At 45.4% G+C, this 26,163-nt stretch overlaps 2 protein-coding genes across 5 annotated transcripts in view; one reads left to right on the top strand and one right to left on the bottom strand.

Annotated features, from left to right (window-relative positions):
- The first annotated feature begins 3,403 nt into the window (after positions 1-3,403).
- On the top strand, positions 3,404-9,192 carry rflna (refilin A). The gene is made up of 4 exons (XM_015972097.3): positions 3,404-3,561; positions 3,667-3,978; positions 8,441-8,550; positions 8,627-9,192. The coding sequence occupies exons 2-4, from the start codon at positions 3,775-3,777 to the stop codon at positions 8,958-8,960; spliced, it is 648 nt and encodes a 215-aa protein (XP_015827583.1). The 5' UTR covers positions 3,404-3,561; positions 3,667-3,774; the 3' UTR covers positions 8,961-9,192.
- A 3,565-nt stretch (positions 9,193-12,757) lies between these two features.
- Positions 12,758-26,163, bottom strand: part of ncor2 (nuclear receptor corepressor 2) — a 110,794-nt gene continuing 97,388 nt past the window's right edge. For 3 of the 4 annotated variants that reach the window (XM_015972096.3, XM_015972093.3, XM_015972092.3), the window contains exons 27-46: positions 25,244-25,335; positions 22,775-22,919; positions 22,510-22,653; positions 21,955-22,047; positions 21,652-21,869; positions 21,209-21,539; positions 20,809-21,012; positions 20,351-20,599; positions 19,514-19,666; positions 19,205-19,438; positions 18,930-19,098; positions 18,472-18,854; positions 16,859-16,977; positions 16,454-16,629; positions 16,179-16,310; positions 15,700-15,842; positions 15,566-15,619; positions 15,219-15,410; positions 13,210-13,389; positions 12,758-13,115 (exon numbers count right to left, since the gene is read on the bottom strand). In XM_015972096.3, coding sequence (XP_015827582.3) covers positions 12,919-13,115; positions 13,210-13,389; positions 15,219-15,410; positions 15,566-15,619; positions 15,700-15,842; positions 16,179-16,310; positions 16,454-16,629; positions 16,859-16,977; positions 18,472-18,854; positions 18,930-19,098; positions 19,205-19,438; positions 19,514-19,666; positions 20,351-20,599; positions 20,809-21,012; positions 21,209-21,539; positions 21,652-21,869; positions 21,955-22,047; positions 22,510-22,653; positions 22,775-22,919; positions 25,244-25,335 — 3,608 coding nt within the window. In that variant the 3' untranslated portion in view covers positions 12,758-12,918. The remainder of the gene's footprint in view (positions 13,116-13,209; positions 13,390-15,218; positions 15,411-15,565; positions 15,620-15,699; positions 15,843-16,178; positions 16,311-16,453; positions 16,630-16,858; positions 16,978-18,471; positions 18,855-18,929; positions 19,099-19,204; positions 19,439-19,513; positions 19,667-20,350; positions 20,600-20,808; positions 21,013-21,208; positions 21,540-21,651; positions 21,870-21,954; positions 22,048-22,509; positions 22,654-22,774; positions 22,920-25,243; positions 25,336-26,163) is intronic. The other variant, XM_015972095.3, reaches the window with a different exon arrangement.

Here is a 26,163-nt window from a genome sequence, read left to right on the forward strand (position 1 = left end):
TAAAAGCTGGAGAATGGTCACCTATCTGTGAGAAGGAGAAGACTCCATGTCTGAGAGTCTGAAGAGGAGTGTTGTGTGCGGAAACGCTCCCGCCGCGTCAAAAACAACCTTCCTGCCAGAACTGGCTTCTCTGTGGTTTGTTTACACTGAGAGCTATTCCAGACAGCAGGTGCACACGCCGGCGTGCACGGTGAGCACACGCCTCCAGGAGGTATGTGGGCCGTGTGGCGAGAACACAAACTAGAAACAATTGCGAGAGCACGTACTTCGTTCTGCTGCATCCAAAAAAACAGTCACACCTGCGTCAGCTCGCTGCACACAGCTGCCCAAGAGAGGCTGGGAGAAAGAGCTGCAGCTCTTCAGCTGATCACTAAAGTGTGTGTGTGTGTGTGTGTGTGTGTGTGTGTGTGTGTGTGTGTGTGTGTGTGTGTGTGTGTGTGTGTGAGCTTCTGACTCTACGCAAACACATTTGTACACTCGTGCTTTTTGTTTGTGCTTGAGAGAGATGTGAGGAATGATCGCTCCATGAAGGGGAAGGATGATGGAGCAGTAAAAAATGAATCATCAGTAGACGGTGTGAACCCCCCCCCCCCCCCCCCCCCCCGTGACTGTCTCAGAACCTCCTGGGACCTGAAAGCTCTCAGCAACAGAACTGTCATTGCAGAACTATTCAGTCAACCAATGCAAATGGTAAAGGTGTGTGTTCTGGCATCCATAATGGAAAGGTCATTGGTCAGACATGCAGTGTCAAAGTAACTCTGCTGGAGGAGTGGGAGGTATATAAAATGGATATGCAGGAGTCATGCTAAAGCATTAATGTGCAGACTGCTGCAAGAATAATCCGACTTCCTGCACATGATGAACAAGGAGCGGAAGACTCATGTTTCTTTTAAAATGACTCCAGTCACAACATTTATGTTTTCAGTCGTTTCGAAGAGTTTTTCTATGTAACAGTTGTGAATATTAACCATTGTAGCTGTTAGGAAGTGCCATAGTGTTTTCATCTTTCACTGCCTGCAGCTTCTGCCACCAAAAATCCAGCATGGAGTCACTTCCAGAGTTCTTTGGGTTCTTCTCCAAGGCTGTGTTTGAGCACCTCTTCCCTTTGGCACGCTCACAAACATGCTCATCATCTGAATCACGGCGTGTTAAAGCTAATCTGTACCAGATCTCCACACTGATCCCTCGGATGCCGGAGGATCAGCATGATGGGCTGTTTAAGATGGACACAAAGAGAGAAAAACACACCTGATGCAGGGGAAGGCAGTAAAACGTTGCTGTTGCTGCTGCTTCCTCCACACAATAACAAAGTTTTTAGCAAACCCAGCTACAGCTGCACACAAGATAGGCCTTTAGGATTATGCAGAAAGCAACCGCAAACACAGAGATATCCAAGGATGTGTAAGAACCAAAAAACAAAAAAAAAAACATCATGTGATCTTCAGGCAGTTTGTGGTAATCACCATGGAGAGCTGGTAGACCATCAAACGTTCAATCAACCAGTTCTCTGCTGCCTTTTATTTACCCTCTGATTCTCTTTTGGCAGAGCGGATGTGGTCTCAGCAGCAACAAGAGCAGGTAGTGTGTGTGTGTGTGTGTGTGTGTGTGTGCGCGCGCGTGTGTTTGTGTGTGTGTGTGTGTGTGTGTGTGTGTGTGTGTGTGTGTGTGTGTGTGTGTGTGTGTGTGTGTGTGTGTGCATATAGCGACAGAACTCATCTGGCTGTTGGTGGATGGAGAGTGTTCCACCCATCTCCACCCAGTCCTGAAATACACCAGACTGGTTACACACACACACACACACACGCGCACACACACACACACACACACACACACACACACACACACACACACACACACACACACACACACACACACACACACACACACACACACACACACACACTCATGCTCAGAGAAATCTCTTAATCTCACTCTTATTGTCTTCTGATTGTTGAGACAAAGCTAAATGTGCTCAACCAAAGCTTCTGATTCAGCACACGTTATTTTCCTGCTGTGAATGAACAGAACAACTCCAATCACGAGGAGGATGTTTCACACTAAACATTCTGGTGTTTGATTTGGACAATTTGGTGACAGTGTGGTAGGATTCAGAAGGTTATTGTTTACAATTTCAGGGTCAAAGCTCACAGTCAGAGAGACCTAATCAACACGAGCTAATGACCAGTGCTTCAGAATGGTGAATGGTGAAGAATGGTGAGCACAGTCAGAGTCAGCCCACAGACCAGCACCAAAGACCTACAACATCATCTTGCTGCAGATGGAGTCGCTGTGCATCTTTCAACTATTTGGTGCACTTTACACAAGGAGATGCTGCATGTGAGAGTGATGCAGAGGAAGCCTTTTCTCCACCCACAGCACAAACAGCTGCTTGAGGTTTGCTAAAGCACATCTGGACAAGTCAGCTTCATTGTGGAATAAGGTGCTGTGGACTGATGAAACTAAAGTGGAGTTATCTGGGCATAACAAGGGGCGTTATGCATGGAGGAAAAAGAACACAACATTCCTAGACAAACCCCTGCTACCTACAGTAAAACATGGTGGTGGTTCCATCATGCTGTGGGCTGTGTAGCCAGTGCAGGGACTGGGAATCTTGTTAAAGTTGAGGGATGCATGGATTCCACTCAATATCAGCAGATTCTGGAGACCAACGTCCAGGAATCAGTGACAAAGCTGAAGCTGCACCAGGGATGGATCTTTCAACAAGACAGTGACCTTAAATCTACTAAGGCATTTATGCAGAGGAACAAGTAGAAAGTTCTGGAATGACCATCTCAGTCCCCAGACCTGAATGTTATTGAAATTCTGTATGTGGTGTGAGTTAAAGAGAGCTGCCCATGCTCAGAAGTCATCAGAATTCTCAAATATCAGTGCGCGCGCGTGTGTGTGTGTGTGTGTGTGTGTGTGTGTGTGTGCGCGCGCGTGCATGCGTGTCCAGTTTGATATATTTAACTAAATGTTTTATCGCAAAAACCAACGATTTATACAGGAAAATCCTAAAGGCTGCCCAAACTTCCGCTCCCCATGACCCCTTTAAAGGACAATAGTAGGTTGTTCATTTGTTGTTGTTGCTGTTTTAAAGTAAAAAGGTTTGACTCAGTAACAGCTGTGGGACATTCAGACGTCTACATTATGTATTCTGAATGTTGTTTATTAGAATAATAAAGGTTCTCAGTATGGTTTTTGTTTATTATAACAGGTAAATATGGATCATCTGTTGGATTATATAATCTGGAGAGTTTGAGGAGAGACGTGCTCGCCCCTGTCGGTCGTGCGTGGAAACGATCCAGCTCGTGAGGGGCGGGGCCAGAGCCAGGTACCAAAAAAAAATCAGTATCTGGATTATGAGGAAGGCGCTCTCCAGCAGGAGCGCACACACGCTCCAGCCGCAGAGAGAAGAGGAGTTCTAGCTCAGATCGGAACCAGACTTTGTTTTTCGGGACATTTTTTGCGCCGTTGAATCTAAAAACCTTCATCTGAGTCCGAGAGGATTTACTAAATCTATCCCAGACGCGTCTCGGGATTAAAGATCTCACCCCGCAGGTAGACCGGAGAAATACAAACTCGGTGGTTTTTTATGTTTGTTTGTTTGTTTTTTGTCTTAAACCATCTTTTTCTCGTGGTTTTTCCTCTTTTGTCTTCTTACAGGATTTGAAAAGAAGACTCTGGAAAACTCACAGGACTGTTTCTTCCAGAGAAAAGACTAAAGGGAGAAACCTTCTCAGAGCGACTTTGATCATCTGAGCCGTCCCAGAGATGGTGGGGCATTTACATTTACAAGCGATGGATGAAAGTCTGAAAGGAAAGAACAGGGAAGGGCTGCTCGACAGTCCGGATTCGGGCTTGCCCCCCAGTCCCAGTCCGCCTTTCTGCTCTATGTCTCCGGCTCTGACCGGCTGCTCAACGCCCGTGGAGAGCGCTGCTGGCGTGGATAAGGACAGCAGCAAGGAGGGCAAACTGGTGAGTGTGTGACTGCGTTTAACTCTGAGCTGCTGAAGGCAAACGCACACGGAGCTGAGTATCTGAGCAGAACCAGATCCCAGTTCAGCTCCTCTACCATAACATCTGGAAGCTTTCTGACTCTGAGCGGAATTTAGACCTCTGATGGTGATGATGCGTTCTCATCAGCTGCTCCAGGAGGTCTGTGGGTCAGCTGATGGCCCACACAGAGGTCCGGTGTCCCCCAGGGGTCAGTTCTAGGGTTCTGGTTCATGTTGATTAAAAAGCTGGTTGATCCCACCCTGGGTCATGAGATGATCTAGATCTCCAGAAAAGCCACTGGAATATTCTCACAATGATCCATAGTCCTAAACAGGTCTAAGAGTAAATCTGTCATTTAGAGGAGTTATGTGGGTCACAGGTCTTTGCTGGTGTCAATGCTAAAAACGTCTAGCCTGACCAGCCAGCCCCATGCTTCCTTATAGTTCTCAGTGTAGATTTAATCAGAGGAAGAGTCTGGCAGGCCGGCTAAAAACTACTGAATGATAAAAACCTTTTACAGGAATCTTCTGGAACCCGTTTGAAGGAGCAGGTTGGAGTTCAGCCCCAACCTGCTAGACTTGTTTCTTTTACATGATGCAGTCTCCTAAAGGGATTATCTGACACGCTGACGCGTGTTTCTTTCCTAAATGTCAATAATGCATCCTGAATGGCCTCAGTTTGGAGAAACAGTGTTTACGCTAATGAAAGGTCCGAAACAGAACAAGACCAAAGAAACGAGCAGTTGTCTCAAATCCACTCCAGTCTCTGTGTGTTTGGTAAGCTTTTACACACATCACGTTCACGTTACACTTATTTAAAAGCTTGAATGTGACCGGTGTAGCATAGGAGAAGGCCGTGTAATGCAAAGGTTATAACAAATGTCATAACCTTTGCATACATGATGCTACACCAGCATCTAAAAAAGCACTCTGGTGGATCCAGGGGTCAGATTACAACAACAACTAGAGGTCCTGAAAAATAATCAATTCAAGTCTGAATCAGGATTCTTATTTATAAAGGTTCAGAATCGATTCCAAGAACTCAAATATTTGGCATGTTACAGGTTTGAGATGCACTTTTGTCTGTTTTTTAATCTTTGTTAGGAGAGTCAGTACTCAGTTTACTTTTGTGGTCCCATAAATTGAGATGATTTATGTTTGAATCTGCTGATAAGAGGGCACTTGAATGTAATTTTTTCCATACTCAGAAATTTGAGATATTCTCATATTTATTTTCTAAGTTGATAAATGAGTACTCAGGATTACTCGTGTAACTTGTTTCTACACATGAAAAACTTGACCGTATTACTTCCAAAGCTACTGTTAGGTAACTACAGATTAGTTATATTTTACAAGGTAAGCAAAATAAATGTTGCCTTTTGGTCAAAAGATTACTTCTGTTTACAGTTTTAGAATCACTTTAATTTACATTGTAAATTTGCATTTTTGGAGCATGACCAGTTTAAAGTCAAATAAAAATGTCTCATAGCTTCAACTAACTCGTACAACAAAGTAGTTCATCCTGGAGCTGACACTCTTTGTTAATACTGATTGTGAATCGATTTAAATTGAGAATCGAGAATCGATTCTAAATCGAATCAGCACCCCAAGAATCGGAATCGAATCAAATCGTGCGTTGCTCTAAGATTCGCATCCCTAACAACAACAACAATAATAATAATAATTACCAAAAAGAAACATGTGCAAAATATAAATGTGTAATGGTTGGTTTTGCACCAGGCCAGGTGATATAAAACCAAAGATGGCTCAGGGATGTGTTCTGTGTTAACTCCATTTGTTTAACTGCTGTTCAGGAAGCTGACCTGAATCATGTAGAATGTAACTAATAAACCCACCCTTCAACCTTCTCGTATTTCTGATAAGAAACAACAACATTTTTCTGATGCTATCAGATGTTCAAGGAACCAAAAACGTTTAAACTATCCCCCAAACCTTAGGCAAACATCTACCACATCCAGTGTACAAAGCAGCACCTTGTAGATCAGGTGGAATAAAAGCTCCTCTCTCGGTGACGACCCAGAGTCCTGTTTGGCTACTTAGTGCGACGCTTTTATGAAATCTTAGTGATCTTTTTGCATGAGCTCCTTTAAACCTGCAGCATATTCCTGGGAAGACGTGTGCTAACAACAATTCACATAGTTCACCTTGATGTAGTTTCAGTTAGCTGGAAACGGTAACAGAAAAATAACAGGATTTGAATATTTTCCACCAGAAAAATGAGTGATTTATGGTAATTTGGTGCACTTTTTTCCTTCTGAGGAGACATACATTTTAATGACACCTCCTGCTGTGACCTGTGTGTCACACACTGCAGGGCTGATTGGAGTGAAAACTGTATCCAGGTCACTCCCAGTTTCCAAAGAGCATGTCTGTGCAGGCCGGAGTGGTTTGTAATGAGTCTGAAGGAGGCCTCGGCTTGGAGCTGCAGCGCCGGCAGCTGAACCCATCCGCTGAACAGGAGAAGTTCTCCGATGTTCTGCGTCAGTTTTAGATTAATCCTCATCTGAGCTTGTGTTTGTTAAAAAAAACATCCAACAGCTGAAGGATGTGTCACATTTGAGTGTTTGGGTTTGAGTAGCTGTTGCACAAGTGTCTAAAGAGCTTAACTTGTAAATTAAACACAGATGAACTCTCAGACCTGTGCAGATGCAGGAGAATCGTGTTTTCACCTGATTTTAACTCTTAAAAGGGAGATCTGTGGTTGTGATGTGTCCAGTTCAAGGAGGTGGCTGAGCTGTTGGTAGAGCAGGCAGTCCGGCTACACGGGCCTCTCTGTGTGAGACGGATCCACTCCCATCAACTTCCCTATAAACACAGGATGTAAAGTCCGAGGCCGAACAGCCGGCAGCTGGAATCTCTCTCTGCAGATCTGCGTTGTGCATTGTGTGGTTTGATCGGCTGCAGACTGTTTTTTCTTCTGGGTAGAAATGTGCTTCCAGGCAGGTTTACACTTTGTCTGCTTGTTGGGGGTGGGGGTTGTTTTCCAGAGCTCTCTGAATAGAAATACCTGGAATGCTCTCTGTTCTGGAGCGGAGGAGGAAAGCCGATCACACACTCGTACCGCCTGTCCAGGTCGCCGTGGCCTGCAGATACAGCTCAATCCTAACTCGCTGCTGCGTGAGTTCAGAGTCGCCGTGGTGATGGCGAGTTTGAATGGGCCGCTATCTTGGCCTGCTCCTGCCCGTCCTCGTGTGGCGTGTGCAGTCAGACTGCAGCGTGTGACAGCCTCCTGTGCTGCAGCTGTGGTGCTGCTCAGTCACAGCTGGGGTTCCACCAATGGTGTCTGTGTTGGACAACGTGGGACAGTATGGGACAAATGCAGAGAGGACACCTGATAAACGGATCATTATTAGCAATAGACCCAACATCACTACATCTAAACAGAGTTTGGATCTTTTAAAGTTTATTCTGACTTCTGATGCGATTTGAACAGCTTCAGTTTGGAGAAACATAGAATATGGAGCAGTATTTTAGGCTGAAAGTCAGAGCTCAGATCTAGGACACCTGGCTGCAAGTCAAAAACCACAAGGATTAGCTTAGTGTTGTGCTCAGTGACCAGGTTAACTTTACGTTAGCTAGACAAGCTAACATCGATCTATTCCTCTACATTCTAATGCCGTAGCTACATGCTCGCTAACCGTGACTGACCAGTAACTGAACTGTGGCTGAGATACAGACCAGCAGAATGCCTGTAAAGGCTTTGCATATGCAAGGCAGCCATATTGGATTCTGAGATGCTGATCAAAAATCTCAGCCTTTAAAATACCTTAGTCTGAAATGATCAAATTAGCGGGAATCATTTTTTTTAATCTATTCTGACTAGAAGTTAGCTCAGTCTGATGAGAATTATTTCCTGTTTCTCCAAACTGAGGTTGTTCAGTGGTTCACAGGAATTTAAATGTCAAAATATTCATACGAATCCAACATCTCCTGACAGCCTGATCTGATGAGTCTGCATCAAATATCGATGGGATTTAGTTTGTTACTCTCGTTTTAATCTCAAAGTCTAGAAGAGAATAATAATGAATGCAGATTATTTTAGCTGCTGCTACTTTTTCTGTCTGGCAGGCATTTTTAATTTGAGAAGGAATGTGTTTACTGGTGCTCTATTTCTGTTTTTGTGGTAGGATCCTTGTTATCTGCTGGGATCAGCACCAGTGGTTCCTCTGAAACGTTTCCAATGGGTGTCAGAAAGCAGTAAAGCCCTTCACCTCGACTAACCTGCGTTTGACCCACGTGTGTCTGTTAATGTCATTTATATGTTAAATAAGAATGTTATTTAATGCAAAAACAAATATCCTTCAATGTCAGACGTGTGTGTGCGCGTGTCATGGATTAGGTTATCTTCAGACAGAAGCAGGGAGGTTTCCTACAGAGATTGTTATTTTCAGATTATGACCTCTGTGCTCTCCTCCTCACAGCTGCCCTACCTGCTGCTGAACTGTGCAGGAAGTGACCCAAAGACCCGCATGCACCCCGTCTTCTTTGGAGAAAGCATCAAGGTCAACCCCAGACCAGAGCAGGAAATCAAGTAAGAGATCCTATTGGACCAGCATGCTCCTCTAATCATGGTCCAGATTCCTAAACGCTTGTCTCCTTTGTTCCAGATGTTCCTCAGAGGTCAAGTACGACTCAGACAAGCATTACAGAGACCAGGTGCTCTGCGCCTCCGTTCCCACACCCACCTCCTTCAGTGAGACAGTGGTGGCGGTGCAAAACTGCACTTGGAGGAGCTACAAGACGCAGGTGTACCTGGAGCCCCGTCAAAAGCCCGTCAGATACCAGAGCACCACCATCATCTACCCAAAGCACGCCAAGAACACTTACCGCACCACACTCAGCTACAACGCCACCAGCTCCCGCCGCTGGTTCGTCTCCACGGTGCAGCTGGAGTCCAGCGAGGACACAAGTCCCTGCATCATCTACACGGAGAACCTGTAGGGTCCTGACAGGAAAGGACCCCATCGTGACCCAGGAGGCTCCTGTGTGTGTGTTAACTCTAACCGTTTCACCGGAGTGCTGCAGCTTCAAAGGAGCCGTTCAAATCTGCACATCAGTGGTCTCAAGTCTTATTTAATGTCAGAGCGGACTCAGCTGGAGCATCTGCTCTCCTGCAGGCTCAGCTTCCCATCAGAGGATTTCAGCACAAACTCTCTGTTGCACCTGAACTCGTCACAGTAAACTCTCTCAGTGCTGCCTCTGAAATAAGTGGACCAAAAAAAAGAATCATGTTTCCTGTTAGAGAGGAGGACGTCTACAGATCAAGTCATAAAGCTTCTAAACAGGTTTCCTTCGGTTTAGTTTGGAGGAGTTGCAAAGCAAAAGGTTGGGAGGATTGAAAATAGTTTTATTTATTAGAATGGGAGACAGTCATTAATCTAGAGTGTGTCTCGTTTCTGTGGTTAGAATAAAAGAGGAATAACAATAGAAAACACTCCTGAAATTTAACCTTTAGGTTAGGTTTAGAGATCTGTCGTGTTTTCAGATTTGATCCAGCATGGATCTAATCCCCTCATAATCCTAAATTTTTACGAAACCCAATTAAATGTTTGTGCAGAATATTCATTCTTTTCTGACCTTTTTTTTCTCTTGCATCTAAAACTAAATAATTGAAGTTGCTGAAACAGCAAAAAGAAAACTTTACTTGGGATTTTGTCTGCAGATGTGTTTCTGTTTTTTATTTTTCCCGCTGAGATTTGGCACACTTGTTCGTGTTTTGTATTTTAAGAGCCCTTTGGGTTCGGTGAGGGTCAGGGCCGAGATGGTGGGAGAGCTGGAGACTAGTAAGTACAACAGAAGGTACTGGGAATGAGAATCTGATGAGTTTCTGATGGTTTTGGATGTGAAATGTCAGAAGATGAGAGGAAGTTGGTGATTTTTAAAATTCCTTTGGTGGGTTTGTCTTCCAACACTTGATTTTGTAAAATACTTCCTGTTGTATATGTGGCATTGAGGCATTCTGTGATTCTCTTTATATTTTTGTATGTCAATCATTGTTCCTGCTCTGATCAGAGGTTATTATTTAAGAAGATTTATATCCTAAACAAATAAAAAATATGCTCTAGTTTTTTTTTGTGGACTTGTTGCTTTAGGTTTCATTTTAGTTTTCACATGAACAAAATTATATCAGAGCTAAAAATCCGAAAGTAAACCTGTGAATAAATGAATGAAACTTTTCCTGATGGAGTGGCTTGGGAGCCCCTCCCCCACTCAGGCCAATCAGCCTGCATGCACAGGCATTAAATATCAGCCTGCAACTAAAATAACAGCAGCCCCTGCAGCCAGCGTGGGTGCAGACCTCTGGATCGGTGCCCTGATTTCTGTCCACAGCGGCTCACATCATTCAGCAGGGCTGGATGGGAGCGAGGCGCTTAAGAAGGCCTGGTTCAACTGCAAACGTTCAACTGGAGCTGATGTTTTAGCTCCAACATGAACACAAGCTGTAGGATGAAGGGAAGCATTCTGCATTTCTCTGCAACGCGAGGTGGATTTGTGAAGTTACGCTGACAGAACCTGGTCCAGATGTTTAAAAAAACAATAAATAGTTAAATGCAAAAAGAAATGTTGAAGTAAACATTGAGGTTAAAATGAACATTCCTTTTAAGTGTTCACTAAATTCATGATACGAACAGTGTTCTGTGTGTGTGTAGCACGTCCGGTTCGTTTATAGAACTGGTGAATCTGGATGCAAATCTAATCTAAAACAGGACTCATGAATGTTCCAGGTGAGTGACTAACATGACCTCGGTGCCCCCTGCTGGTGGTTTACCCACATTACTCCATTCTGACCCAAAAGACCGGACTCTGAGACCGTGACTGGCAATAAGCTTTTTATTTAAACATTAAGGCAGTGTCTTTTTTTGTTGACGTTTTTCATTTTTACACTGCTATCCACAAAGCTTGCTGGTGGGCATGTAGAACTTTAACAATGTGAATATTTCTTTTCATAATACCAACCTCAAAGCAAGCCACATAAATATTTACATCTCTTCAATTGTATATACAATCCTTGCTATAATACAGTGGGTTATAATAAAAAAAAAATATATGCACAAAAATGGTTGAACGATGTGTCTTTTCTCCCCAGCTACAGTTGGACAGTCCAGGAATCAACGTTGTCCTTTAAGGTTTGAACGATTCTAACGACACGGCTGAGCGATGAAAAACACGTTAAAAACAAAAGAATGGACGTTAAAAATACATTTCATTGTACTTTTAAAAACCACGTGAGTTCAGGGAACAGCTGGATATGGCTTTGTCTGTTTAGTGTCACATTCTTACATTTCAGCAGTGGGAGGGAAAGGATTTACATAGAGAGCCATGGCTGTGTTTCTGCCTTTGACGACGGTGAAGTGACAAACCCTCCTGTGGTCCTAAGAAAGGAGCTAAAACACAGCTGAGATGAGCCGACAGCAGGTAAGGCATTCTGGATGCTTCACCAAGGGCGCGCGGGGAGAGGAGGTAGTCCTATAACAGTCATGTCTGTGTTGTGGTTTAAAAAAGAGCCAGAGATGGATCAGAGGTGCTCCTCTCGTCAGATTACACAAAAAGCGGCCTTTGAAATACTGCATGAAAATGTGAGAACATGTCACATAAAACCAGCAGAACGTCTCGCTCTGGACTTCCTCCGAGCCACGCCGACAAACAAGGTGCAATGAAGAACACTTAAAGTCGTCTGTATGGCCTTTTGGAGAGGGGTGACGAGTCAGACCAGCAGAAAGGGGACGCTGGGATTGGATTTTATATTTTAGACATCTGTGTGTGGAAACTTCAGCACTCGGGGACAAAAGGAAAACTTGTGCGTCAGTTACCTTATATGCGTAAAATAAATGGCACTTAACACTAAGAGCTCAGGACTGTACAAGATCTGCCAGGATGAGGAGGGGAGCTGCAGCAGCCCCCGGGACAACTAAAGGTCAGAGGTCAAACCGTCAAACCAGCTCCTAGCTGAGACGGACACCAGGGGTCAGAGACAGATGGCTTGTTTCTATCCCCTCTTTAGCGTGAGGGAACTCGGAGCCACTCACGTCAACCTGATTGTCTTTCTGAGAGTGGCGGCGCTGAAGCCCACGAGCAACTGGACCAGAACCAGTTAAGGAGAACAGCGGAGTTGTGTGCTCCGCCTCCACCTGCAGACGGATGTTTAGTAAAAATGCCACCGAGAACAGACCGACAGCTAAGTGCTCAATATTGGAAAACCGCTTCAACAAACACAGACGTGATTCATAAACAGTGAGAAATGTCACTTGTCTCAGTGCCATCCACCTGGCGAACCCCCCCACCCACCCCCGTTAACACAACATCAGCAATGAACCGCTAGTTTACCCTGTAAACCAATGATATGACACCCCGTTAGCCTCGCCCCTCCCACACACACGATCTCAGCCCCTTAACCCGCCCCCAAAAAAGAACCAAACAAAAAGATACATCTTTGAAGATAACAGACAACAAATGACACCATCAAAAGTTCACCACCAAAATGTACTAAAGGTCACCAAACACGGGACCAAACCGGCAGAGTTCAGAGGAAAAGAACGAACCAAAACCAGAGAAACCTCCTGTAGTGGTAGCAGGCCGCCTGCACCCGCAGGTCACGGTGAAATACACACACACACCCGGGTTCAGGTCCATGCATCAGCCGTCCCCTCCATAAGCACAGCACCCCCCAGGGTCACAGGTCAACCAGTCTGTGCTGATAAGGCCAGTGAGGAAAAGCAGTAGAGCAGAAAGACGAGTGATTTGTCCTTCAGAGTCCTGGAGTGCAAACACAAACGGAGCAGCAGAGTTCCACCTCATCACTCCTACTGGAGACGTGTGTGTGTGTGTGTGTGTGTGTGTGTGTGTGTGTGTGTGTGTGTGTGTGTGGTTAGTGGGTCCTGTCGTGACGTGGCTTTTCTGGTCACTCGCTGTCAGACAGAGTCTCGTACTGAGACATGAGCAGAGGTTTGGGTTCCTCGTCCCAGGAGCGAGCGTGTCCAGAACCGGACATTGGACCCTGTCCCCCCTGTGAGACAGAGGAGGGGGAATGGGCTGAAACCGTCCCGCTGTGGAAACGCATGGTCAGCGGGTTACACAGAATGGGGGTTGGAGTTGAACCTGCAACACACACACAAACAAAACGGTTAGGATGAGCCTGACGCGTCTCCATCAGCCCACAGAGGACCGGACGGGGTCAGAAGGCATCTCAGACCTGCAGACAAGGGTCGGTCCTCCCACACTCGGTTGGTTAGAGGAGTTCGTCTGTTGCAGTCTCCCTCAGAATGAACCGAGGACACAGATGAAGGTCTTTCACTGCCGGACTGACCCGGTCCTGGAGACTTGGCCTTACGCCCGTTAGAGCGCCCACTGCTCTTGGACGGCTTTGATCCACCTGTGGACAGGAACCCAAACGGATGACAAAGCCTTCTGGGACTTCTGAGTTGATCTCTGGTAGAAAGTTTATAAGCGGACTTTGAATAAAAACTGATGAGAAAATTGATTTCTGAAACCTTGACAGACTAAAACAACCCCAGCAGGTGTCAGTTAGATTCTAGCTAGTATCTCACTGGGCGTGTCCAGGACCCCTCCTTTATGGGTTTTGTGAATCAAGAGCATGTGAGACAGCTTTGCGAGTGGTTGAGAAGTAATTAGGACACACGAGAATACAGAGCTCAGCATAAACGAGTACACCCCTTTAAAAGTACAAATTTAATCAGTGAACAAAAAAACTATTTCCAGAATGTTCTCAAGGCTGGGTTTTATTGAACACTTGTTTAACTCCATAACATGAAGTTAAGGTTAATAATATAACTTAGATCACACAATCTTCTGTTTTACCAAAACTGGTTGAAGCAACAATGAACACACCCCACGGCAAAAAATACTACACACTACTTTGTATGACCACCGTGATTTTAAAGAACAGCAACAAGTCTTCTAGACATGGAATGAACAAGATGGCGCCATGTTACAACATCAATCTTGCTCCTTTCTTCAAGAGGAACCTCTTTTAGAGCCTGGATGCTGGATGGAGAGCGATGCTCCACTTGCTGCTTCAGAATTCTCCACAATGTGTTTGAGTTCAGGTCTGGAGACACACTTGGCCATTCAGTCACCTTCACCCTGTTCTTCAGAAATGCAGCAGTAGCTTTAGATGTGTTTTGGATCATTGTCATGTTGGAAAAGTGCAGAACGGCCAAGTACACAGAGTGATGGCAGCATCTTCTTCTTCAGTATAGGGCAGTACATTGTTGAGTTCATGATACCAGCAGCAGCACTTATGCAGGCCCACATCAGGACACAGCCTGAGCCATCACCATGCTTCACTATAGGCACCATGCATTTCTCTTTGAAATCCTCACCTTCACGACGCCACACAGTTTTGAAACCATTAGTTCCAAAAACAGTAATCTTTGTCTCACCCCCCCCCCCTTCTTTCTTACATTTTTGGATCACTTTTGCTGCAGTATTCTCACTGATATGGGAAGCTTTGCTGATCAGCCCTCAACTTTTTAATGTAAAGAAATGATTTCCTTTCTAACATTTTACGACATCTCTCTTCCATGTGGAGCCGTTGCTGACGGCATGAAATGAGGAGGGCTTTTCTGCTCTTGTTCCGCCTTTCCCAGGATCCACTGATTTCCCTCTTTCCTATTCATTTTCTCTCTCCCTTTCCTTACGTTTTATTTTTTATTCACAATTTATATTTTTTATCATATTTTAAATCATTAGACATTTTTTTCTTCTTAATTCTTTTTTGTTTTTGTGAAGCGCCTCGTGATTTTTATCTTGAGAGACGCTATATAAAAGATCTTTCTTTTCTTTGTTAAGTAATGCCCTTTTATAGTCACCTGTCTGCTGGACACCTCTTAAATGAATCCTTACGACTCACCTGTGGCTTCATGCCCGTTCATTTGAATCTAGTGGCTTTTCTCCTAAGACTATAATTGAGGTGTGCTCATTTTTGCAACATGGGCTTGAATTGATTTGTTAGGAAAATCACTTTTTTTTGCAAATGAACAAATCCTGCTTGCAGTCAATGACCCACTTATGTGGGAGTATTGTGTAGTGTGGTATCTCATAGAAAATGTAGATTCTGAAGGGAAACTAAAGGTTTTCTGACTAATGTAGTGGGGTGTACTCATTTATGCTGAGCACTGTAGATTACTACAACCCCCCCCCCCCCCCCCCTTTACTAAAGGGTTCCCAGTGAAGCAGCACCTTGTGAGAGTGAGTCCTCAAGCCGTCCATCAGCAGAGACACCAGAACCTGGCAGGTTGGTGGTGCTGGAGGGTGAGCGCTCCTCAGATGAATCATCATACTTCCCCATCAGGGCCTTTCTGATGATGGCCTCCAGGCCGATGGAGTTCCCAGGTGTCTCTGGGGCAGGGTGGCTGCGCACATTCACAGTTCCTGAAAGCAGAAGCAGAGTGAAAAGTTCCCTCTTAGAGAATCCACATCTACCTGTAAATCAGCTCAACTGAGTGCATCTGCTACTGACACATCTCACCCGTTTGTAGATCCACCCAGAGTAAACCATTAACTAGATCACCATTTTAACAGCTTACCTGCAGTCGTGGACGCTGGCATGTTGAAGATTTCTGTTCCAGGCTGTCCAGCATCTGAAACCATTGGCAGAGAAATCAGATCAACCTCTCGTTTTTCTTAGTTTGAATCCTTCCTGTGATGATGTCACACTCACTGAATTCCCCGTCATTTCCAACCACAGTCATCTTCTTGATCATCTCCTGCTTCTTGGACTTGACGATAGCCGAGGTGTTTTCCGTCAGCTTGCTGAAGAATGCTGGAGGCTGAGCGGCGTTGGGGGGGGAGCGGGAGCCCAGCCTGCCATGGGGGAAAGCAGGGTTTAGACGTCTAGCGAACATTATGAAGCTTAAACTCAGACGTGTGTGTGTGTGTGTGTTTTACAGACAGGTATGTTTCACACTGACCTGTGGGAACCAGGGACCAGTGGCTATAATTTAAAATCCTTTGCTGTAATAAACCAGTTTAAACCTGTCGGCTCTTCTGCCAACATCTGAAAACTAACCTGAACACATCTGAAAACTAACCTGAACTCACAAATGTCAGATATGACTTTAATGTGTTTGCTCTCTAAACAAACGACCTGAATGCTGAGTAAAAGTCGTCTCACGGGAATCCCCGGTTCGACAGACTTACCCCTGGTCCCCCTGCTCGCTGGGGTAGGAGGCCCCTTCCTGGATGTCAGGATCTGAGCCGGCTCCAGGAGGAGACACCGGTTCGATGCCGTCAGAAACATTGATGGGTGAAGACTTGGACTGAGGGGGAGACCTGGAACACCAAAAAAAGTCAGAATTAGGTAGCTATCCAATAAAAACACACTCCACTGTGGTAAAACGTAGTTATAAGCCTCTTCAGAGAGACGTAAAACCAGAAACATCAGTGAGAGGAAGTGATGGGGTTGTGGCTCCTACCGATCTCTGTTGCACTCCCCACCCAGACCCTCTGGATAGCGGGGGCCGCGGGCAGATTCCTGGGAAGTGGACAGGAGCTGGGAGGCACTGGGTGGACGAGTCAAGTCTAGGATAGGAGAGCTGTGGTAGCTTTGCTGTTGCTTGCTCTGCCTGGTGTAGTCGTTAGTGATCACCTCCTGTTAACAGCAGAAACAAGCGTTTACATCACACACACACACACACACGCACACACACGTGCACACACACACGCACACACACACACACACACACACACGCACACCTGCACACACACACACACATGCGCACACACACACGCGCACACACACACACACGCGCACACACACACACACATATGCACACACACACACACACACACGCAGTCACCAGCTGATCTGTGGGACTTACACTGATGTGCTGCGCCAGAGTCACCACCCTTTGGCTGCCTTTGACACAGGGGGACTGGGGCTGCTGTCCTGGAGACAATCTCTCCTCTGAGGGGGGGCGGTAGAGACCGTGTTGCGGAACTGAGTCAAACACACACACACACACACACACATTAATGTTAATAAACAGGACCTTGAAGAAAACTAATAATGGCTTTAAAATAAATGATTGCTAGCTGCATGTTTGAGTCTAGAACATAACAGAGAACATCCAGACTCTTGCACAGAAGTTTCCTCTGAGAGGAGGATGATGTAAACAACGTGCGGAGGGCTGGGCCATCTACAGACTCAACCAGAGTAGACAAGCCCCGCTCACAGGGAACCCTACGCTATCATTTCTGTTAGCTTGCAGCAAAATAAGAACCCGAGTTTCTTTCATTGCCTCACATTCTCCTAAAGAGCCCGTGGTCTTTGACTGGAGTGTGTGAATGAGTGAGAAAAGCTAAGTGATGATGAAGGTAGAAAAACAAGCTTCCTGTGATGTGAGGTTAGCATGCACCCTACAGCATCATAAACACACTCTGTAAGAAAAAAACAAATAAGTCAGACCCAGATGTTTGATCAAGAGAAAAGCTCTGAGAGCTTTCAGAGTGGAAAACAGAAAAATAAATCGGTATTGTTACAGAGCCGCTGCCAGCAGGAACGTGCAGAGAAGTTGTAGAGGCATGCAACAATCAGTGTTCAAACTAAAAAACTCCATTTTGTTATTTTTTTTTATTGTAGTTTTCATTTGTTACGAGGACTAATTGTTTTTTTGTGCCAAGGCAGGATGGGTACGGGTGTGCTGAGTAACTTCTCACACCCGCCGGTGAATAATTATACTGCTAACATGGCTTCCTTTTGTAAAACACTGTCTACTGTGTTAAGATTGGTAAATTATTTCATGAAACAGTCATTTGGCTGTTGTGCTGCTTTACTCTTGAAAATCTGTTAAACACTGAGCCAAAGTATGTGTGCAGAAGATCAGTCAGGTGACAGAAAAGCATCCTTTGGCTTCCCGTTGATCCCAACGGTCTGAGATTTAAAAGGAACAAGAGAGATGACGGATGCCGCGTGATCACCTCAGACAGACAAGCAGTAAGCAAGCCTCTGCCTTAACGCCCCACTAGCTTCAGCTACCTTAAAGGACACCCAGGATCTTCTAAATGAAAATGTTAGGGTTTGGCGAGTTAAACCTCGTAAATGCTTGATCAGCCTTATACCCCCCCCCCCGCGCCCTGTAATTGGATCGGGTCTAACTGTGGAAACCAGGTGAACGATTACCCAGAGTGCACCCTTGGTGGTCTTTAAGTTTGTGCAGAAAAGTTAATAACAAATCTGGGGGAAAGAAACAAATTGCAGCTCTGAAATAAAAAGTAGATGAATTGAGCTGATTAAATAAAGTCAATCACCACAGCTACAACAGGCCACAGGCTGACGAGGTACAGTCTGGGTGATGAGGGGGACCCCTAGGATCCAGAGTGTCCCACCATCAGTGGCTGCTGGGAACAAGCGAACCCGTCTCTAGCATCCCTGTCTCATTAGAAATTTCATGCATAATAACTATGAAGTTGGCTGCAGCCATGGTGGTCTTACCGAGCGACCGGAGCTCTTGTTCCTGAGTGGACATCAGTTTGTTTTGAGTTTTTTCTCTACTAGGTGTGCCACCTTCCTCACGGCCAGAGGAGCTGCCCGACTGAGGAGGAGGCAGGTGTTGGGGGCGGACTGAAGGCGGGGGATAGGAACTGGGATATATTCCTCCTGGGTTGGGGCTGGACAACTTGGGGTCAGATTTACCGGAGGCCCCGTGCTGCTCCTGCGCGTGTTTGAGCAGACTCCCCCGAGGTTTGCCTCCATCGCGGCTCGGCTCTTTGGCTACACTCGAGTCCATGGCAGGTGTGTAGCCTTCAGGGGGCACACCTGTCTTTGGGAAGGAACCAGGGTAACCTTGGTAGGGGGATGAGCGTATGGGCATGGACCTGACGGGACGACCAGTACACATTAAAAACAACAATGACTCATAGATAAATATGTCAGAACAGTGAGAAGTTTACCGTAACACAGATGAGTGCTCGCTGACAGAAATGCTTTTGCCTCCCGTGTGCAGAACGCTTGGCCTCTGCTGGACGTTGTCCTGAGTTCGAGGAGACACGGGGGAGGGCTGGTGGCTGTAGGGCTGGGATGCAGGTCTGCTGCTGCTGCTGGACAAGCCTGCTTCTGTACCTGAGAAACACAGACTCATGAGATTCTACAACCAGAAACGTCTTTCATCACATTCCAGGTAAGCTGCTGATGCAGGAAAGCAGATGAATGTCAATCTCTGTGACACCTGGGCGCCAGATGGGGGCGTGCTCCACGTTGCCTAGTGTCCCGCCCTTCTCTCTGTCCCGATCACGGTCTCTCTCTCTCTCCCGTTCCCGTTCTCTTTCCCGATCCTTTTCCCGCTCTCTGTCTTGTTCTCTTTCCCGGTCCCGTTCTCGCTCCCTCTCCCGATCTCTTTCCCGCTCACGCTCCGAAGAGGACAAGGACGTACTTTGCATTTTGTTTATGTGCGAGGGTCCAACTGAAAAGGAAAAAAAGTTAGACTGCAAAGCAGTAAAGAAGAACGCTGCTGATAGACGATATAGACGAAAGGCACCTGGGGAGATTGGCGAGGTGTTATAAGGTCTTCCTGGGAATGCGGCACTTGTCCCAGGGATGTAAGTGATGCGATCCATTGGGGAGCTGGCTGCCCCTGCCGGGGGAGGGACCATGACAGGTAAATGTGGCACCTGAGAAAGATCGATGATCCCTGGAGGGAAGAAGGAAGAAAACGAATGAGAATCACCCAACATCTGGTCCAGATGTGCTCTTCTAAATGACCACTAAACAACGATCACTCCACAAATATGGCATCATGTCAAAACAGAGAAGACCAGATGAATAACTATTATGAAACAAACAAAAGATCATCTGAGTTTTAAAACAACTTCAGAACAGATTCAGTCCTTCTGGTTTGAGGGTGAACAAACAACTGGTTCCAGCTCTAGAAATGCTCCTATCCTACAGAGTGACGGTCTAAGCTAAGAAAACAAAAATGTACGAGGACATCCAAATATGAACTTTTTTCTAACCAACCCTTGTAAAAGCCAGACAGTGGGAATGTGTTAATAACCAACTGTAGCTCAGAATTGGCTTCTTGCATCCGATCATAAAAAAACATCAAGTGCCTTTGCAATCTGGGTCCAACAGTTACAAACAGAAGTAGATCTGTGCCTTCAGATCCCCGCTTTTAAAAAAACACCAAGTCAATGACTCGTGCAGAACAAACACCTCATGTTAGAAAATGTAATTCTGACTCCCTGTGCCAACTTTTACACAGCTGTACTTTCAGATTATGGACTAAAACATGTAAACATGTCTTACCCTGGCTCTAATTCAACTTTCTGTTAGCCTAAGCTAGCTGAAGCACAAAAGAAACGGTCATGAGTTTTACCGCGTGAGGCTACGGAGTAGGACAGGGGCAGTGTCTGGTCTCGCGGGGTCAGGCCTCTGAGCAGGTCTGAGCGCTGGGCGGCCATGGCAGCAGCTGCAGGCCACTGGTGCATCTGCTGCGATGTGATGTAGTCGTTGAAAAGAGTCTGGCGGTTCTCCAGTGCGGCCGTGTCAGGATAGCCACGGATGAGGTAGGGGTAATGGTGGGGATAGGCTGGATTAGGAGTTAGGTGGCGAGGCAGGTAGTAGGCTGCAGGGTATGAGGAGTAAAGCAACTCATTTACACTAAAACATTCAATAACAGCTCCAGCCTAAATGAACGTTAGTTATAACTCATCTATAAATTATCTCACAGTGTCAAACTGAAGCTTTAGTTTAACTAGACAGAACCAACAACCACCAATGCCGCAGCGAGCGTTCAGGCTTTGAGGCAAGCCCAGTATTAGACTCTGGATGTACCTGGGTCGATCGGGATGCCGCGGGGCAGAGCTGTAGGATCAAAAGCTATAGGGATGGGACGGTACATGTCGGGAGCTCCGAGGCCCTGCAGCAGACGCTCGTAGGTCTGTGGATCTGCCACACCTGGGAGGGGTGATTTGGTGGCACTCATCTCTCTGGGAGACGGGGTGGTTTTACGCTCCTGAGGAGGATTCTTTCCAGAACCTGGAGGTGAGAAGACAAGAACTTTCTGTACTTTGTAGGATGAGGGGTGAGGGGTTCACTTAGTTCTTTAATGGACAAATTCTATCCCAAACAGTGAATTAATTAAAAAAATCTGAAATCGTCTTTTATGATTCGGCAACACGTTTATTTTATTTTTCAATAAAACCTCAGTCTGGGCTGTGTGAGGTCAACTCACCCTCGTGCTGCCTTTGGCCTGCCTCCCTGGGCAGCGGAGAGCCGCGGAGCGAGGGTCCTGCGTAAGGAGTCCTCAGGCTGCTTTTGTCCTCGTAGTTCATGGGACTATGATGGGCTTTGACCCCCTGCTCCGACCCCAGGGTGAGTGGGGAAGAGCGGGTTATTGAGCTTGCCGTGCTGACCACCGCGCTGGGCCGACCTTTAGGCCCCTCCTCGTATCGACCCCTCTCAGAGCGCATTTCCAGGAGGGGGGCAGGGCTGTGGTAGGATCGTGGCGAGCTGGCTATAATGGAGCGGACATCATGGCGTTTCCCTGAACCAGCTGCGTCCTGCTTTACAGCGTTTCCAGAAGAGAGAGAGAGAGAGAGAGAGAGACAGAAATGAATCGACTAAGAAGGACTACTGGCTGGATAACCTCCATAAGTTGCATTATCAGGTGTGTACCGATGATATGATCGTGTCCTTGGTAGGCTGTCGGGGTTCATTGCTTGGAATGAGGTGGATGGAGCGTCTTCCCTCCTTCACAGTGGGCACGACGGTGTCTCTGCTTTTCAGTGGATCAGACAGAGAACTGACCCCGCGAGGTGGAGACGCCTCTCGCTTCATAAGCTTAGTGTCCCTCCTCAAGTAGCCATCCTGTGACTCTAGATGACGAGGTATGCCTGAAATGGAAAGAAAATAAGATTTATACAGGAATAAAAATTCCAACAACATCTGAAATTAACGACACATTTTGGGGCCTCCTACCTTGTGAGATGGAGCCTCGGATGTGATGAGCATCTTTGTAGGGTGTGTGGTGTGGACTGTCCCGGTCATGAGGCATGGCTCGACCAATCAGACCTGACACACAAGTTGATTGTCACATTTAAGACTTCAGTCAAAACATTTAAGTTAGTGTTTGTGCAAAATATCTAAAAGTACAAAATCAGGGGTCATTTATGGACCTGCCCGTTAGGTCGGGTCCTTCCTCAACCACCAAGACACGAACAGAGCGGCTGTGAATCTAGCCTTTATTTTTGCTACCACCCACATCTGAACGTATGTCCTGTCACCTAGCAACCGTGAGGGCCCAAACAGAAGAGAAAACTTAGCAGTAACACATGAAGAAGTACGAGACTGCCATTTGGGTACTTTTGACAATAAATATATTAAAAACTCAAATAACCGCTTTGCCGTTAAACTCTTTTCTCACTCAGTCAGCCATTATTACATCTCTACTGGGATAACCTTCGACAATAAGGAATCAACAGCCCCATTCTTGAAATTCTCGAGAACACAATGTCTAATTAGGTCATGTCTTACCTTCACAGTTGGCTGCAGACAGAGAGTCCCTAATAGGCAGACCCCTGCTTCCCTCCATGACATCATAGGAGCGCTTTAGGCTCAACATTTCCCCCGACTGCCCTGAGCCTCGACCCTCATCTTTGGGGTTCTGAGACGGCGGACCTACATATGACAGAAACACGTTAAGGCTGAGAGAGCAACAGCTAACGTGAATGGTTTCAAAAATCCTTACTCGTACGGGTTACTAAACATCTTAAGAAGCTACTACGGCTGATGTACTCACGGTCGTATGTGAGGATGTGTCCACTGGTACCCTCGTAGACCACGTGTCCTTTAGCCAGAGCCTCATCCCTCTCAGCTCTGCTGGAACTGTCCTCTGTGATTAGACGTGTTATGGTTCCCTTAAGCAGCACATCAGCTGGTGTCCCCTGTTGCAATAATGAGAAAAGAAATCAGCCATGATCTTATAATCATGAAGAGGTCTGATCGGGACTGTGACTGGGTCACCGGAGATCACATCGCCACCTGCTGACTCCATTAACAAACCTTTTTACTGTCAAACTGGGCGATTGACATCCTTTAATGGGTTTGCTCGTTTATAGTGACGTTTTTTTTCCACTGAAACATAGTTTTTCATGTTCTGCTCTGAAATCCTCTGAAACACTCGTCTCTGCCTTCAAATTTAAATGTGTCTTATTAACAGAAAAACTACAGCCACCTGGGTTGCAGAGGGATGTGGAAACGCTCAGACCTTACTTTATCCATAATTTCATCTACGGCAGGATCTTAGATATAATAAAGATCTACCAATAAACATTCAGATAAAACACAGGTAAACAAACACTAATTAAACATAAAACTAACATTTTCTAAGTGATGAGTCATGTGACACAAACATGAACAGACAGAGCTGCTATAAAAGCAGAAAAGAGCTGCAACAGACACTTGAATTACCAAATAGTGAACAAAATGAGGTGAAAAAAAATTAGTTTTTGTTTTTTAATCAAGCGTTAATGTTTGAAAATAGAACTGTACAAACGGCTGTGGATGCAGCATCAGAGAGTATCCAGTAACTGGAAACAATGGAGACATTTTATGACACCTGTGTGTTTTTATCAGCTTGGAACTAAAATAGGAACTGAAACAGAATTTGAGTTGAACAATCCTATTTACAGGGACCTTCGACATTCTCTTTTGAAGGATGAATTTTTATTGGAGCCATAAGATAGAAAAGTAGAATTAAATTAGATGAGTCAAAGAAACCAGAACACAATATAAAGTCTGTATCTTTAGAGCCCCCAGTGCTGATTGGATGTTGCAGAAGTTGATAATGACAACAATCATAGCATCTGTACACAAAGCAGCTGAGTAGTCAGGAGCACCTTTACACACTGATATGATGTATAGGTGACAAACAGGATGTTAATTTTAGTAGTAAACTGTAAAACAGATATCCAGCACATTAAGAGAAGGAATAAAATAACTAAAAGACCTAGACCCATAAGAAGCAGCGCTGTAATCACCTGGGTGGAGGTAGATAACAGGAAGATTACTTTAAACCTCGAATCACTTCTACTGTGTGCATGAGTCAGACTTCCAGTGACTGGTTAAGAGGTGACTGCGTGAGTGAAGCTGAGAGAAAAAGAAATGGTGTAGCTGCACAGAGCATCTGCTAGCTGTAGTCTTTTCTGAAAAGGATGAGCAAGGTGTGTTTACAAAATCAAAAGACAACGACTAAAGTCCTCCACAAATACTTAACAAAAATAACGCATCACTGCCACATCCAAATAACGTGCGCGCGCGCACACACACACACACACACACACACACACACACACATCTAGATGCTAGTTAATAACAGGACAGATGACATTTGACCATCCATGTGTGTTTAGTGACCGACGGCCTTCCCTGCTCTCGTTTCCTCTCCTCTGCCAGTTGGATGTGAAATTAGAGCGGGCATATCAGTGACTGACTTTAGCCAGCATCTAAAGTACTCAGATAAATAAAAGAGGGAACAGATGCGGTACAGTGTGTACCTGTTGCTACGACAACAGAGCCATTCAGAGCTGCGGTTATGTCACACAGCCACAGAAATCTAGCAGCTGCAGGCAGCGCTTCGTTTGCCTCCTGACCTCTCACCAGCTCTGCTGCTCCTATGGGTGAACACTCGTATGCAAACAAGCGGTTACATTTGAGTGCTTGGTGTTGTGTGTTCAGGGGCCAAAGACTGCATCGGGTTTTGGGAGACTAGAGTAAACCATTAGAAAGTGTGGGGGAGTTTTAGCCCAGTTTGATCCTTACAGTTTTCAGTGTTGGTTTCAGTTCAGCATCAGTCAGCGGGTTTGTGGTGAATCACATTAACCTTCCTCTACTGCAACTCAATGACAGACATAGGAGAAAACATTGTCTAGAGCTAACGGGACCTGTAGAGAGTACCTTAGGTGCACGTTTGAAGGAATTTCAAGCATTAGAGAGGTTTTTAAGACTAAGAGAAAAGAGGAAGTGACGAGTTTACCAGCTGTCTGTTTTTAACACACACTACTCATATTTGTCTGCCGTCAGCAGAATAGCTGTAATGCTTCAGGCTTCACCACTCACTACAGCATCAGACACCATCAAGCTAAAAGCGTCTTAGAGAGACAAATTAACAACTCCAACACATTGTGAGTCTCACAGGTTCAACACAGAAGACTCTTTATGTCCATAGATGGAGTCTAAATGCAAACAGGAGTCACTATGCTGAACTCACCTGTGTAATGGAGCCCCCTCGGTAAGGAATAGCTGAGTCAGGATGGATTCTAGTCCCTGGGATGCCTTTAGTGATGCTACCTCCCTGGACGCCTAGAAACATAAAAGAAATAATAAAGAAAACAATCCCAGACATAAAAAGAAACATCAAAACTGTAGTATAAACCCTTTAAGGTGTGGTCAACTTGTTTAATCAATACATTTGCAGTGGCTTCTAGTAGGAATGAATGCTTTGTGACTTGTATTCTGGGTTCAAAAAGCCCTAGTGTGCCTGTTTCAGGAACTAGAAGTGAGCCAGATCAGAGGAGTGCTTCAGACGGCAGGATTTGGACTCTTATTTCCTGATATTTGGACATCTCACTTCTGACTGGATAACAGCAACACAACTCTACCAATGACTCTGTTTGCTCTGCAACGTGGATGTTTTATCTCCACGGATAACACAAGCTTGGAGGAGCTTCTGCCATGTGGTGGAGTCGCTAATGCTAATGGTTAGCTTCTACTGGTTGAAACATTCGCTGCTGTTTCCTGGACGTTAAACCAACAACAGCCTTCCCCTTCACGAGTCAAAATGGGTGAGTTCATGAATATTAAGTGACAGTGTGACGTAGATCTGTCAGGCTTTCCTAATCCTAGAGTTTTGCTGTCTATTTTCTCTCAGAAGCTAATGCAGGAGATAGTTGTAGGAGACTATTTTCATGTTCAGCCTGCATGAAAAACTCAAGAGTGACTGATTATAATCAGAAATAATCATAAAAAATAGTGTTTTCTTTCAGTGTTCCACACCTTTGTGTTCTCTAAGAGCTCACACATAGATTTTAGTTTCACATCCTCTAAAGCCCTGTCAGATTAGACTAATAAACTAAAGTCACTTCTGATTTAGGCTGAAATTTAGGTTTAGCTTGATCCACTCAGAAACCA

The sequence above is a fragment of the Nothobranchius furzeri genome, chromosome 17 (genome assembly GCF_043380555.1).
Source record: "Nothobranchius furzeri strain GRZ-AD chromosome 17, NfurGRZ-RIMD1, whole genome shotgun sequence".
Taxonomy (NCBI): domain Eukaryota; kingdom Metazoa; phylum Chordata; class Actinopteri; order Cyprinodontiformes; family Nothobranchiidae; genus Nothobranchius; species Nothobranchius furzeri.

Coding starts and splice junctions, on each gene's coding strand:
- rflna (XM_015972097.3), top strand. CDS start 3,775: ATGGTGGGGCATTTACATTTACAAGCGATGGATGAAAGTCTGAAAGGA. Junction 3,979..8,440: donor GCAGCAAGGAGGGCAAACTG/GTGAGTGTGTGA, acceptor TCCTCCTCACAG/CTGCCCTACCTGCTGCTGAA. Junction 8,551..8,626: donor AGACCAGAGCAGGAAATCAA/GTAAGAGATCCT, acceptor CCTTTGTTCCAG/ATGTTCCTCAGAGGTCAAGT.